This window comes from Channa argus, chromosome 20 (genome assembly GCF_033026475.1).
Source record: "Channa argus isolate prfri chromosome 20, Channa argus male v1.0, whole genome shotgun sequence".
Classification (NCBI taxonomy): Eukaryota; Metazoa; Chordata; class Actinopteri; order Anabantiformes; family Channidae; genus Channa; species Channa argus.
In genome coordinates this window covers 12091986-12106306 of record NC_090216.1, presented here as the reverse complement: position 1 = coordinate 12106306, position 14321 = coordinate 12091986, and the positions used below count along the sequence as shown (strand labels likewise).

Sequence of the window (14321 nt, the reverse complement as noted above, 5' to 3'; positions counted from 1 at the left end):
ATGTTTAGGGTCATGGTCCTGCTTTAACACCCAACATCTATAATACTTCAGCTGGCAGACAGCCATTCTAATATTATCTTACACTGCAGAGGTATTAAGATATGTTGATAAGCTTCACGTTCCTTGGGATGACATGCAGTACTATTTTTACACCGTATGTAGTAGTGCTGTGTTTCATCAGCACACAAATCATTTTCACAGAAACACAGTAGAGTGTCAGGGTGCTCTTTGTCAGCAGTGTGGATGCTTCTTTGGTGACCAGTAAGTTCCAGTGTGTTGTGCTGCAATGTCCTGTTCGAATGATTTGTATGTGGTTTATCCATAAAGAGAAATGTTAACTAGCTCTAACTTTTAGTGTAATCCTCTAGCGGTTACTCTAGACTTTGTTTATGTGTGTGTTCTGTGATGAGCCTATAGTCATTTTAGCTGAGCAACCCCCTCAGGGGAGAGTAGCCACAGAACTATTTTGACTTTATTTCAAAACCATTTGTTCAATTTTAGAGAGACAAATAGCAAATCTTTTTAAAGATAATTTGGAATCCTTTCAAATCCTTTATTCTACATCTTCACAGATCACTTTTTGAGAGGCATGGTTCACAACAGCAGGAGTAGCTCTAACACATTCCTCCAAGTACTTATTCATTTATTGGACTTCAAGTTTGCTTACTCCTACTCAGATTAACTTGTATTGATGTCAGAGGCCTTTACATAGACTTTTCATCCTTTACTGTAAATGTTTGAATGATGTATACAAGAATGGTAATATGTGTGTATTTAAATGAGATTGTGTTTGTTCATCATTGTAACTTCTGACATGATCTGACAATATTTTAACACAAATGTATACATAAATGCAGATAATTCCAAAGGTTCACATAATTTTTCTTTTCACTGTATGGAGAACCACATCTCGGCGCTTACCAGGAAAATAAGATTTCACCTGTCCTAAAAAGTATCTGCTTTGATAGGTCTTTTCTTTCCAAGCTTTCACTGTGCTTTTTCAGAGATGACTTGAAATTTCAAAGGCTTAAACGCATACCTTACAAAAAAAAAAGAGACTTGATCCTTCAGTTGGTGACTAATAATTCAATTTGAAAATAAAAAGGAAAATATGTAAAGGAAAAGTAAAGGAAATATGATACAACAAAATAGTCATTCATGCTCTGTGATAACTTATATAATGTGGTAACATTTATGATTTTTTTAAAAACACCAAAAAGCATGCAGTGGGCACACAAAGCACAGAAGAACAGAGGAAAAAAGCACAGCGCAAGGCCTACTATTCAACTTTCTTACCTTGAACATACTATGAGATCAAATCAATATTTTCCCAGGAGATGTGAAACTCCGTAAAAACAGTTAGTGAAAACTCATGCCAAGAACACCATAACCATGCAAACAGTTTCAGACAATTAGCACCCACACCTGTTAGTAGAATTTGTAAGTTAATCCCACATTAACCTGTCAGGATTCAGCAGACTACATTACAAATATATTATCTATAAAATACTGTAGTACAGTGAGCAACAGTTACTCCACCACATGTATCACAAAACCTTTTTACCAGTTTAAACTTTGTAATGCTCAGTATTTGCCATATTTATCTTTTTAATGCTATGTGTACATGTTGTCTATTTTAAAACTTCTACTAATACTGTGTCATTGTTGTGTGTATAGTACCTGCAGTACATAGCCCTCTCTGGCACTTTGTTCTCTCTCTAGTGCATCTTCCAGCTGCTCTTTTAAAAGGCTGTTCTGCTTCTGTAGTTGATCCATCTCTTTCTGTTTCTGTCCCAACTGAACCAGAAAAATACAATAAATGACAAGAAATGCTTCGATACTATAAACATTTTGTATATGACCATATTCAGTAAACACACCTCCTTATCTAGCAGTGCAGCAAGCTCACTGGCAGGCAATCTGTCAGTGCTACAAGAGTTGTCTAAAGCTGTAGTGATGGGCACTTGCTTCTCTTCTCTGAGTGGTATTGCCTCCACCTGATGCCATTGCTGCTCAATTTCTTCCTGGACATCGGAGCTTCTGCTGTCCTTTTCTACACTAGCACAATGCATGGCTGTAGGGTGGTCTACTTCCATCTTACCTTGTTCTTGAGTTTCAGGTAATGGCTGTACTAGTGGTGTAGCATTTATTGTGGAAGTCATGGTAAGAGTAACGATGTTTGGCACGTGGGATGCACCAGTTGAGCTGTGTGGAGGGACAGCCCTCCTAAGATTTTCTTTTTCCACCTCCTCTGTCACAGAAGATGGGTTGGCACCTGATACTGAAGATGTAGAGACAGGAGAGGACACTAGTGAGGAAGGTGAAGATGAGGGAGAGCAATAAGGGGACACTGTGGAAATTGAAGAGCTGAGGTCAATTGTTTCTGCTCGTTCCTTAAATGGCTTTTCTGACTTTTCCATTTTGAACTCAGACCAGTCAAAAGTCTTTGAGCGGCCTTCTCGTCTGCGCTCACGAACTCTGCTTTTACGAGGCTCAGAGGGAGGATCAGAGGCATTGTTGCCAGCAGGCTGTCTGTGGACATCAGACTTGAGGGCCTCATTGCTGGGGATTGGGGCAGGGGTGGTGTGTGAACATGGCTCCAACATTACTTGGGCTTTCAGCTTCTCATCAGGCACAGATCTGAACAAATGAAAACACAACAAATAAAATGAGATACACAGGTATGCTTTCGATAAACTTGATAATTTTAAGATTTACGTCAGCTCAAGCAATGACATTTTTACATAAAGCGTTGCTGGACAAAACAACAATGCAGACATTTTGGCAAAACAACATTATTAAACAGTACATTTCCAGGATGTCTGCAGGGTTCACAAAGTTAAAGATTTTACAGTACTATTTAATACAACATAGAACGCAATTTAGTACTAGTTCAACAATCGTATTGGCCAAAGTATAGCAGTGTGAAAGACCAGTAGAGACAATAGGTACACTTAATACGCTATTATTTTAAAGCAAAAATAATCTGTACTTCCCCAACAGTATATAACATTCAACTTATTCAAAGAAACAATTATGGATTAATTAACACATTTGCAATTATTAATTATTTTATGTCTGCTCAAACACTTACCCATTGTCAGACAATAAGTTAGCTGCTGTAGCTAACAATAGTAAAATAACTTACAGGTCTGGTCTGGTGCAAACTGTATTACCATTAAAAGGACTGAACAACCTTGTAGCATATTCCACTTCGACAACAAATGCTTTAACGTCTGGTATCAAAACATCCCACAATCATTCAAAAACAAGTTATGACTAACAGCTTACAGCAGGTACAAGACATATATTTAAGCATTTTGTAAATTTAACAGATTTCATTATTTAAGTACTGTAAACTAAAGAGTATATTTTTTGGGCTTTTCAAGCCCTGCAGATAACCTGATCTTAAAAAGTGAAAAGGTCCAAAGAAGGCATCAAAGTCACAGCATAACATTAAAACATTTACATGTATAAGGCACAGTTTGGACTGGGCAGTAGGCTGCTTTGGTTTTTAATGTCATGATCCAAGGTAAGCCTCATGGCATACACGTGCCTAACTCTGTTATTGCCATTTAAACAGTTGCTTAATGAAAAGAGTATCTTTCTAATACACTGCATGCTGATTATCCCAAAATGTTTTAATGTTAAAGGCAGAGAATTTTTAAAAAGTGGCATGAAAGAATAATATATTTTCACTGTGTTGTCAGACGGTTTTAGTAGGAGAGAAAAGACATTTAACAGAATTCAAAAATTCCAAAATGCCATCTGTGGGCTAAGCTGAAATGCCAAAAATATCACACACTCTCCTCTTAGCGCAAGGTACTAACACACACAGTAATGTTTGCAAGTCAGTAAATATGAGTCAGAGGCTGTATCATACACTATGTGATGAGCCCTCTGAAACGCACAACACACATAACAAACAAAACACTAAAATAAAGTCATTAAATAACAAGAAAATATAAAGGTTTTTACCTCTATGCAATCAATTATGATTTTGTGACAATTTCTAAGTTACTTATTCAATCACCACATTATAGTGATGATTTTAGTCTACAGTTCACAAAAGGGAGGTGGAGTGGATTATTTTAGTATATTTATGTGATTGCAGAGTTTGTCTCTATAGTGGCACAACTAACAATGAGACATTATTTAACATTCACTTGACATTGAGTAGGAGGACAAAGACACTGGGGCTGACATTGCTGAGCTATTACATCATTGTTTGAGGAGAGAAAGATATTCAACACACAAGCACTCCAACCTTGGCTTCAGAACGGATAGTTTCAGAGAGATGTTTTTCCTGGAAGCAGGTTGAAAATACCAGTTGAGGGAGGAAGAGAAAGAAGGAAAGAGTGTGAGGAGATCACGATTGAAATAAAAAAAAAAAGGAAAAGCAGTTGATTTATCTGCCAAGGTTACAAACAATAAAGAAATAAAAATAAAATCCTTGTTCAGTTTTACCGGGTGACATCCGGGGCAATAGTGGGTCTAACATTCTTCATAATGGCCTGAATCCAGTTGCGACGAATTCCAGACGTCATGGCTGACAGAGTGCATGCTTCCTCTTTACACTGGAAACAGACAGGAAAACATAAAAATAACTGACACTGATCACACAAAGTGTAAATTACAATTACTTTCTGATGCTTTAAAAATACATGTAAGGGCATGTCTTTATGTTTTAACAAGCTTTAAAAAAATTCAGGCATGCAGCAGGGGACTTGCTGCCAATGCAGTCAATGCAAGACTTTTCTTACTTCAGTGGACATCTGCTGCTCTTTTTATCGTGTCTGTAACCAGAAGTACCCACTGTAATACCGGGTGGGTATTTGTTAAAGTAGGACGACAATGGTGGGGAAAAAGTGTGAAATGATGCAAAACATTCTTTATTTTACTTCTCCTATGCTTAACTCTGTTGCACTGTTAAATTACAGTCAGCTATTTTTTGAATGCTTGCACAAATGCATCAAAGCCCCACATGGACACACAGCTGAGGAGTCAGAGTCTAAGTGTAAACAGAATTTCAACACCATCTAAATTAGTAACGAGAATAAGGATGTCTCTTTTTTGACAGACACATTTGTCTGTCAATCCTTTAAAATTATTATTATCTAATCAGTTCTACATACTTAACCGCTCTGATGTTTACTTATCTCTGTAATTACTGCCCCCTCTGTCACAATTCAAAAGACCATCGATAGGAGTTGCTGTTTTAAGAAGGGATGTAAGACTTGTGTCTTCAGAGGTTTAACACACACTGTTATAGTTAAATGTGCACGCATTCAAAGCTGTTCTGTTAAAACATTTCTGTTCAGGTAGACAGTAAGCTTCTATCATGGTCTGCTCGTTGTGGGTATTGCTGTAAACTCAAATTTTCAATTTTAATGTACATATGATAACCCTTATTATTGACAGGCAAATGTAACACTTACAGTACATTTGCATTTCTTAATTCCCTAGATAGTGAAAAACATACCATTTAGAAAATTTCTAAGCATTGGAACATTTTAACTTCAGCTGTGGATTAAATTCAACCTAATATACAATGACCTCTAGTGGCAAAAAATGTGAGGCTTACATTTGTTTGGGCATTGAATATCACTTTTTACCAGCATGAAGGACAACAAATGTTTACCTGATTTCAACACGAACACAGCTGTACCAAAGCTTACAACAGTTGTACCAAAGAGTTATACTTCATTCTAGACATCAGAATTTAAATTTATCTTAATGCTACAGGTAAACTGGTAGCAGAACAAGAACAATTCTACTTTGACCATGTAGCTGAGACCGTAGATTTAAATACTGGAGTTCTTAATTTCGACACCAAACCGATGGTGTTCTCAGCCAAAGAAACAACGACCCCCTTGACGACTCTATTTCTGACATCCTCCAGAAAATCCTGGGAAAAGCTGCCTCAAGCAAATGTAAATGTAAAAAATTTACACTGTAGCCACCATCCTCCTGATATAAGATCGATGTAGCAGGTTTAAATCTATATGTAGCAGAACCCCCCAAACATCTCATGGATAACGATTGCATTACAAGCCACTATATACGTCCAGTAAATATTTTGCCAGCAACAAGTGCTAAAAATGTTTAATGGCCAAAGGATTATATGAAGAACAGACTGTCTCATTTAGTTCAAAGCAAGATTCATGCAACTGCATGAACATGCATGTGACATTTGGATCCAGAGTGAAATTTCCATGAATTTAAATACATTTTTTTAAACATGAGTGACATTTAAAACTTGTGGACAAGGACAGGGCTTTCATTGCTAAAGGTAAGGTTAACATATAGTGAAGGATGAGTGGTCCAAGGGTTCAGAACGACAAGCAGTTCAGCCAACAGCTGTAGCAGATTTAGACTACTATGATGTCACCCTTTCACAGAGAGATGACAAGTCAAGTGACATTCTTCATAACAGACAAAGGATCGTTTCAAAATGAGATATGGCAAAACTTGATACCTAAAGTGCCACCACATTGTGTTGAAGTCTGTAGCCTGGCAGGAGACAGCAAAGCTAAGCTGTGTAAACAATGAGTCAACTTTAATGATTGAATGAGTGATTAGTAGCGCAGGACAATAAATGACACAAACAATCAACACTCACCAAGATTTGGAAACCGTAATTCCTCTGAACAGGGAACTCTTTGACATCATAACATGTGGAGAGGTCAATCTCACCATCTAGTTCAGAAGCCTTAGGAAAAAAAACAACAAACAAAAACAGAACAGCATGAGGAAAATGTTAATAGTTTATTAATTCATATAAGCAGTTCTGCCAACAGCAATTGACTGAAAATTATTCCTACCTCTTCAGCTATTGAGTCTTTGTAGTACTTTAGACTCTGGTCTGTCAGGACAAACCAGTGTTTCTTCCACTAGGAGGAAATAGACACCAGTAAGTACCTTTCTCCATGATCATGTATACAAAATGCTATTACTTTGATTGAGCAGAAGCATATAGTGACAAAAGCTAAATAGTTTTTACAAATTACCACTCCATCTTCATATAACTTGGTCATCCACCCTTTTTTGAAGTTCAGCAGATCTGGCTGGAATGGAGACAAACCCCCCCCCCCAAAAAAAACAAATTATGTACAGCAACTAGATTACTAATAATTAATAAGTTTTCATTAAACATTAAGCACATTCAGAAGTACAGAATCCAGACAGAGAAAATTCTATTTGTTGTACAAATCTGTTGTTGTAAGTGATGTGGTGAGAATTTATCTCCCTATTCCCTGAAGCATTATAAGAATTTCTTTAAGATTACATTAGTTCAAAATCTCAGAAATGTATGCACTGATATGTTGCTCAAAGCTAAAATGACTAGCTGGACTTTCCCCGTGAAACAAAAACTGCAGCACATTGAAAACAAGCTGAGGTCTGTTTATAGACCGTAAAATAAATCATTTGTCCAAATCCCGTCTTCTGCTCAATCAACAATACCTTGTTTTTGTTGAGCTTCATCAGGTGTGGGGTCACTGTCTGGCAAAGAGTCATTCTGATGGCTAACTGCTTTCAGTTCATATGTTGACAATCTGTTTTTTTCTGTCTGTCCCGGGGACATACACACGACAGCGGCTGCTTCTGTGCTGGCTATTTATAATCATCAGTAGCCGTGGCGTAGTGTGTACATGAATGTGTGCGTGTGTGTTTGAGTGGGTGGGGGTTCTGGCAGCTGCAGGTCAACCACAGAGAGACCAACCACAGAACTCAGATCAGTAGCAGTTTGCCAGACTGGTAGGAGTCAGGCCTCAGAAAGATACCAGGGCAACATTAGGCAACTCAGGGGGTACTTTATTCTTATTACTGAAGTATAAAAAAACAAAACACCACCACCATACACACAAGCACAGTAATGGTAACGGATGTGGTTTCACAGGGGTACATTGTTGGGTTCATTAATTATGTATGTTGATTTTAATACTGAATATTAACAGTGAACAGGGGATCTTATAATGTGGTTATACCATATAGCAGTCTAGAGGAGTATTTAGGGTGAACCTCCAATAAACATACAATTTTTCCAAGTATGATGAGAGAAAAAAAAAAATCTTATTTTGATACTTCAAACCACTGTGGGACTCTCTTCTCACTTTATAGGGTTATATAATAGTTCACAAATCTGCCTTAAATTAAATATCTTGTCTCTTCATACACACACTGGAAGAAATGTTGGATGAAATCATGTTATAGCATGTACCTAAGTGTAGAGAGGTGGAAAAGCCAAAAAATAAATAAATAAAAGGGGGAAAGCACTAGCTCACTACTACAGGATAATGACTTCAATTTACAATGCTTCTGTATTGGCCTGAATTAACCTTTTTTATAGATGATGACTCATATATTTAACTCTGAATCTCTTCAAACATATAGATCCTCCATGTTTTACAAATAATGTCAGTACTCACCGTAATTGAGGATTCTGTGACTCTACGGTCCAGTGACTTGGCTCTTCTTAAGTTGGCAAAAGTGGAGCTGGATACATCAGGGACTGAACGGTCCTTTCCTGCATCCAGCGACATCTCCTATAAATAGTAATTCCATGTCATCAAAGTATGAATGATCATTCTTTAGTCTGAACAGTCCATATAAGATTTAATAAGCACTTTTTAGATTTAGTCAAACCACATAAACAAAATGAATAACATACATGTTTTTTGGCTAGATAGCGTCTTTCGCTGCGGCCTTGTCTTAGCATTGTAGTAGCAGACGGCTCACTGGAGCTGCTCGTGTCCATACTCTCTACAGGCTGACTGTCCTCGAATCGGCTGATGATTTGAGACCGCCTGAGAGGTACAAAAAGATTATATTAATGATAATGATAATGATAATATTAACATTTCCAGTACAGTGTACATATTGTTTAGTATTTTACTCGAAACAAAACAGGTAAGATAGTTAAGGTGCATGATACAAAAACACAGTAGTAAAATACTTGTTTGGTCTTCAAAAGAAAAATAAAGAATTACAGATGCAACACAGTTCTAAAATGGTGGCAGAATACAAATACAGATATGATCACAGCATGATATGAAAGCAAATTGAGCCAGAATCAATGTTCACAGCAGATAAATGTACTACAAGTGTATTATTTACACCATATGTAGAAAGTGTGACTTTAGATAATGTTCTAGACTCAGTCGCTTCCATAGACAACAACGTGCAACCTTAGGTAAAAATCATATGCCGAAGAGAACAATCAAGTGATACGCCAAAGAATAAAGAACAATGTTATATGATGAGAGATGGGGATATCCCGAAATTTAATTCCCCGTAATTAAATTTGAGCACATTCTGATACAGAGTGCCAATATGACTAATAAACTGCTTCTAATAGCATTCATCCTCAATGGTCATCAATCCATTGCGCAATTAAGCTCATTAGAGAAAAGGGCAGACGCTGTCCAAATAGTACTGGGGACAAACTTTAAGACCAAGACAGTTGACACTTTAAGCACTGACAGTCTGGGAGAAGTACACATCTGATGACCCACTAGATCATTGGCTTTTGTCTTTTCCCTTCAGAGATCACGACAGGGAAAGGTGTTCCGCACGTTCATTTAGTATGACTTTTTTATGCCGGATGCCCTTCCTAGTGAAACCCTCCCATTTTATCTGGGCTCCGAAACGGCACCAAGGTGGTCCTTGGTGGCTCAGGGGATGTGATCCTGCGGCCTTCTGGATCCCAACCTAATGATCTATGCATTGAGTCACCAGGCCCGCTACACCTGACAACCTACTGATCCCCATTAATCCGCCAAGATTTCAGAAGTTCTCATGTGGTCTTGGAAAAAACAAACCTGGACTGACCAGAGTTTCATAAACATAGCAACTTTTGCTGAAAAGTACAAAAAGAAAAAAGACAAACAAAGCACAGATCTGAAGTGAGATCCTTGATGGATGGTGAGAACAATGCCTATAGATTCTCCAGAAGAATATGGAGTTAAATTAACTTAAAACAAAGCAAACCTCCGGTACAGCTGTAGGTAATGCAAGTCTCCCTCTATTTTTTTACTATTATCGTTATGAGTCATCTTAAAACAGCTCCAAACCACAGACAGTTTGACAGCTGCCTAGTTGCTAAACCAACATGAGGTAACATTATCAGGTATGAATAAAAGTACACTAGGCCAATATCATACGAATAACAGAATCGGGTATCTGGTATCGGGACATTCCTATTGAGATTTATTTTTAATTTTTTAAAAAGAAGGGGAAAATTACAGATACGGTCAATAAACAAATTACAGAAATAGCAGCAATGGCAACACAGATGGTGTTACCTTGTGGTACTGCACATTTTGTATTTGTGTCTATATGAAAAACGAGGAAAAGACTAAACCATATTTATATCCAACCATCAAAATGTTTGAAAATGTAAAGTACATACAGAATTCAAGTATTTATATGGAACAGTGCAAGTGTTTTTCCAGGCAGTGCAGAGATGAAATGATAGAAAGCAGGAATCAGCGATGACCAGCAGGTAACAGCATTGGGACAAGGGTAGAAGGGTTGGCTGAGCAATAACTCTGAGAAGCTCTGTTCAGAAGCCCCTGGAAAAGATTGAAACAACAAAACAAACTAGTAGCAAGTAGCAAGAGCAAAAGGTAGAGACCAATAGAGGGAAAGTAACACATGCATCTAAATCCTTCAAACTAATAGCATGCTATTTTCATGTGTTAGGCAATCATAGGCTCATTAGTGATTATATATCATTTGCCATTCCTATCAATAGTCCATAAATATGCATGCATGAATATATGCTTTGTGGTATGTGGTGATTTAATATAGGGGAAAGGAGGTCTTTAAAAATCCAAGAAATGAACAATGTCTTGTCTTTTATTTAATATGCAATGTTAACCTCTCACCTCCGCTCCTCCCCAAAAAGCCGAGCCACCTCCTCCCTTCCAGGACTCCGTGTTCGTGCCCTCAGCTCTTGGCGCTTTTTTTCTGAGCGAAATGCTTCTCGGTAGTTGAGTCTGCGAGCCCGTGGCACATCCGAAAGTGCTGCGTACTCCCTGCCAGATCGGCCCACTCTGCCTCCTCCACCACCACCACATCCCTCCCAGGTAGGCGTAGTACTGCTGTGTTCAGAATCCAACGAGCTCTGGGAGGAACTGATGGTGGAGTAGCTGGGGGAAACAAGTGCACCTGGAGAAGGAAGAGGATCTTGGGAAGGTGGGTAAGGGTAAGTTTGGGGTTCTGACTCAGAGCTGTACCTGGAAGTGGGAGCTCCTAAAGAAGAGGATGACGCTGAAGAGGACAGGGACAGATGCTGGGGTGGTTGGGAATGTGGTGCATACTGTGGAGAGGGTTCTGACTTGGTCTTCTCCAGGGAAAAATAACCACTCTCCACTCGTACCTTGCGTCCAGTGCTCACTGTGCCACTGTCTAAAACAAGGACACAGTATAACTGATATGAAACAAACAGTCCATATAATGCTGAATAAGTTAACTTATGTTAGATCTGTTGTATAACACATTATCACGAATATTACAAAGAAATAGTCCATTATCCTGACAGTTAAGACTCATGATTAAGTTCCCCCCCCCCCCCCCCAAAAAAAAACATAAGCCCAGATCATTGCAGCCTTTGGGTTTTTGGTTAGTAGCAAACCGTTTCTGAAAAAGACCTAGGTTTCCTTATCCAAACAAAAGCTGAAGCACATATATAAAATCTTAAGAAGTCACATTCACTCTTCTCAGTCCTAACCGTCTTGAGTCGTAATACTGGGGTTTGGTTGGTTCTGGCTCATCTGGCTGAGACAGGAAGCACTGTGGCTGCAGGGGATGGTGGCCCTGCTCCAGCGGCTCTCCTCCTGCCATAAAGTGGCACGGCTCATGGGCACACGTTCAGCACTGGCAATGCTGCTGGGCAGGCAGGGAATGCTGCCCCCGCTGCTGCTCGTCACCGTTACCTTTGCAGGACCGGGCTCCTGGGTAGGGGTTTGTGTTGGTGGAAGGGGATGTGAAGAAGAAAAGACATAATGGGAGGTAAGGTCATAGAGAAACTACAAAAAAGGAGAAGCTGCAGCGATGACAAACACACTACCTGTAATAAACCAGGTCATCTATACTGACTTTTGACATCGTGTCATTCAGTAAAATAAACCTTCAGCACAGCACAGTATCCACTTTTGTTTCGAGAGGTGATGAACAGTGTTGTCTGGCACATGATTTCACATAATTGGTCTGTTTATTTTTATTTTTTGACTTGATAAACCCACATCCACATAAAAATGCAACAATTAAAGCACAAGAATTTTCTTATGAAGAGAAGGTGATTCGTGGGAAAAAGGGAATGACAGCTTGACAAAGAACAAAAATTTTGCTCAAAACAAATACCCATGTATTATTGAGGAATATAGATAAAAGCAAAACAAGGACATTCTGCAGAGGTGAATATATATAGGAATAAAAGATTTATGATTAAAAAAAATGAAGGCCAAGCATAAACAAATTGAACCCTTACGCTTTTGCATAAAATTATGTCACCAGTATATATCAGAAAGTCTTGTAGTGATCAGAAGGTCCAGAAAATCAATTCAGATAAGAGAAAGCTAGATTTCCAAAAGGAAAGTGACCCTCAAACATCTATTTATCAATCACCAGCTTACTTCAGTCACCACAAACATGCTGATAGGAATCACACTTTCAGAGACAAGTAAGAACCATGTCCTTTTTATTCACCCTCCACATAGATTGATTGGGATTATACAAATTATCATTTTAGCCTTGAATTTAACAAAGTTACTTAGGACAAACAGTTTGGGCAGGCTGAACTCACTGGGTGTCCATTCATGTCTTCAGTGGAAAAACACTGGCTTGGAGATACTTCACCCTGCCAATCACAAAAAACCTTTAATGTTAATGCTTGCTACAATATGTAGTGCAGATTACTCTATAATTAGTACAGGTAAAGTTCTCTCTTATTTTTTTCATGAGTAGGTTTTGTGATAATTGTGTTTTGTTTCCTTCTTATCTAGGCCTTGTAATTTAAGAAGAACTAAGTAATAAAGTACAATTACAAGATGCAATCATGTCACTGTAGAAGAGCCAACAAAATTTGAAAGTGTGAATTCCTTCCAGACGTCTTTCAGGGACTTATTAGAAACATTGTTTCAGGTGACATTTTTGCACTCAAGGTCAGGTGCTTCATTAAAAAGGACACACACACACACACACACACACACACACACACACACACACACACACACACACACACACACACACACACACACACACACACACACACACACACACACACACACACACACACACACACACATCACTTCAAGACTGGCCAATTTAGTAGCTGTATCTAATCTAATGAATCTAATACAATCAAATACAGTAGCTCTGCTTTGCTGTTTTATTTTTTAATTTTAAGTTGAAACTGTCAGAAAGGTGATAATTATACTCTCTACTATTATGGACAATTGGGTTAGTGGAGTCGCACTGGAGTGCATTATAAGAAGACGTGGTCTAATGTTTAAAGGGTAAGGGTACACAGAAGACCAGATGGAAAGAAGTCACTCATGTCATTGCTGTGTCTCCAGTGTCCCTCTTCTCAGTCTAAATAAGGGTGGCGTCATTAGAGAAACTAGACAATAATTCTGAAGAATTTACAGGTTTACAAACTCAAACATACATTTTCAATCTGGCTTCAGTTTAACATAAATAACTTAAATATTTGTCACAGTCCTTTGAAACACTTGTTAAAAACAAACATGACATGAAGTCTGAAATAATGAAAAAACAAATAAACAGGACAATGTGGGGTTTTATTATCCTATTTTAAACAGAATCATCACTGTTCCGCCCTATTCCTCTTTCAGTTCTTTGAGGTGTTGCAGACTTAGGCACATATATGTTAATTAAACTCCATGTTGTTCCTTTTTTGTAGTCTTAGCAAATTGCTAAAAGTTACAGCCAGATAGTATTTTAGCTGGCAGCTGGCATCATTAGCCTTGACAGTTGTTTAAGAATATTGTGATATTAGGCAGCAAACAATACTGAGCTAACCAATCCATGTCTATTTAAAGTAGGTAGGCTATTCTGTAATCCATCAGCATCTGTAAAACCAGAACTACTTCGTTAGAAACCTTATGCAATTATATCCAAGCTTGCCATGTTATCCAAATAACATCACTAGTTACAGTACCAAATGTATTTTTTTGCTACTGTACCAGCAAATGTGGCACATTCTATTCATTCAATTTAAAAAAAATAAAAGCCAATTTATGTGACTTAAGAATGAATGCAAATACTGCATAGACTGCACAATTTATTAACGATGC

The 14321-nt window shown here is 38.1% G+C and overlaps 1 protein-coding gene across 16 annotated transcripts in view; it reads right to left on the bottom strand.

Annotated features, from left to right (window-relative positions):
* Nucleotides 1-14321, bottom strand: part of si:ch73-103b11.2 (myosin phosphatase Rho-interacting protein) — a 47002-nt gene that overhangs the window by 10799 nt on the left and 21882 nt on the right. For 7 of the 16 annotated variants that reach the window (XR_010911883.1, XM_067488951.1, XM_067488949.1 and 4 more), the window contains exons 6-17: nucleotides 12809-12862; nucleotides 11735-11957; nucleotides 10890-11412; nucleotides 8672-8807; nucleotides 8430-8546; nucleotides 7011-7067; nucleotides 6825-6893; nucleotides 6623-6712; nucleotides 4468-4577; nucleotides 4256-4306; nucleotides 1881-2640; nucleotides 1681-1797 (exon numbers count right to left, since the gene is read on the bottom strand). Coding sequence is in view for 15 of the 16 variants with exons in the window: in XM_067488951.1 (XP_067345052.1) it covers nucleotides 1681-1797; nucleotides 1881-2640; nucleotides 4256-4306; nucleotides 4468-4577; nucleotides 6623-6712; nucleotides 6825-6893; nucleotides 7011-7067; nucleotides 8430-8546; nucleotides 8672-8807; nucleotides 10890-11412; nucleotides 11735-11957; nucleotides 12809-12862 (2307 nt within the window). In the remaining variant the exon portion in view is untranslated. Of the gene's footprint in view, nucleotides 1-1680; nucleotides 1798-1880; nucleotides 2641-4255; nucleotides 4307-4467; nucleotides 4578-6622; nucleotides 6713-6824; nucleotides 6894-7010; nucleotides 7068-8429; nucleotides 8547-8671; nucleotides 8808-10411; nucleotides 10567-10889; nucleotides 11413-11734; nucleotides 11958-12808; nucleotides 12863-14321 lie in introns of those variants that run through there. The other 9 variants (XM_067488963.1, XM_067488965.1, XM_067488964.1 and 6 more) reach the window with 6 other exon arrangements.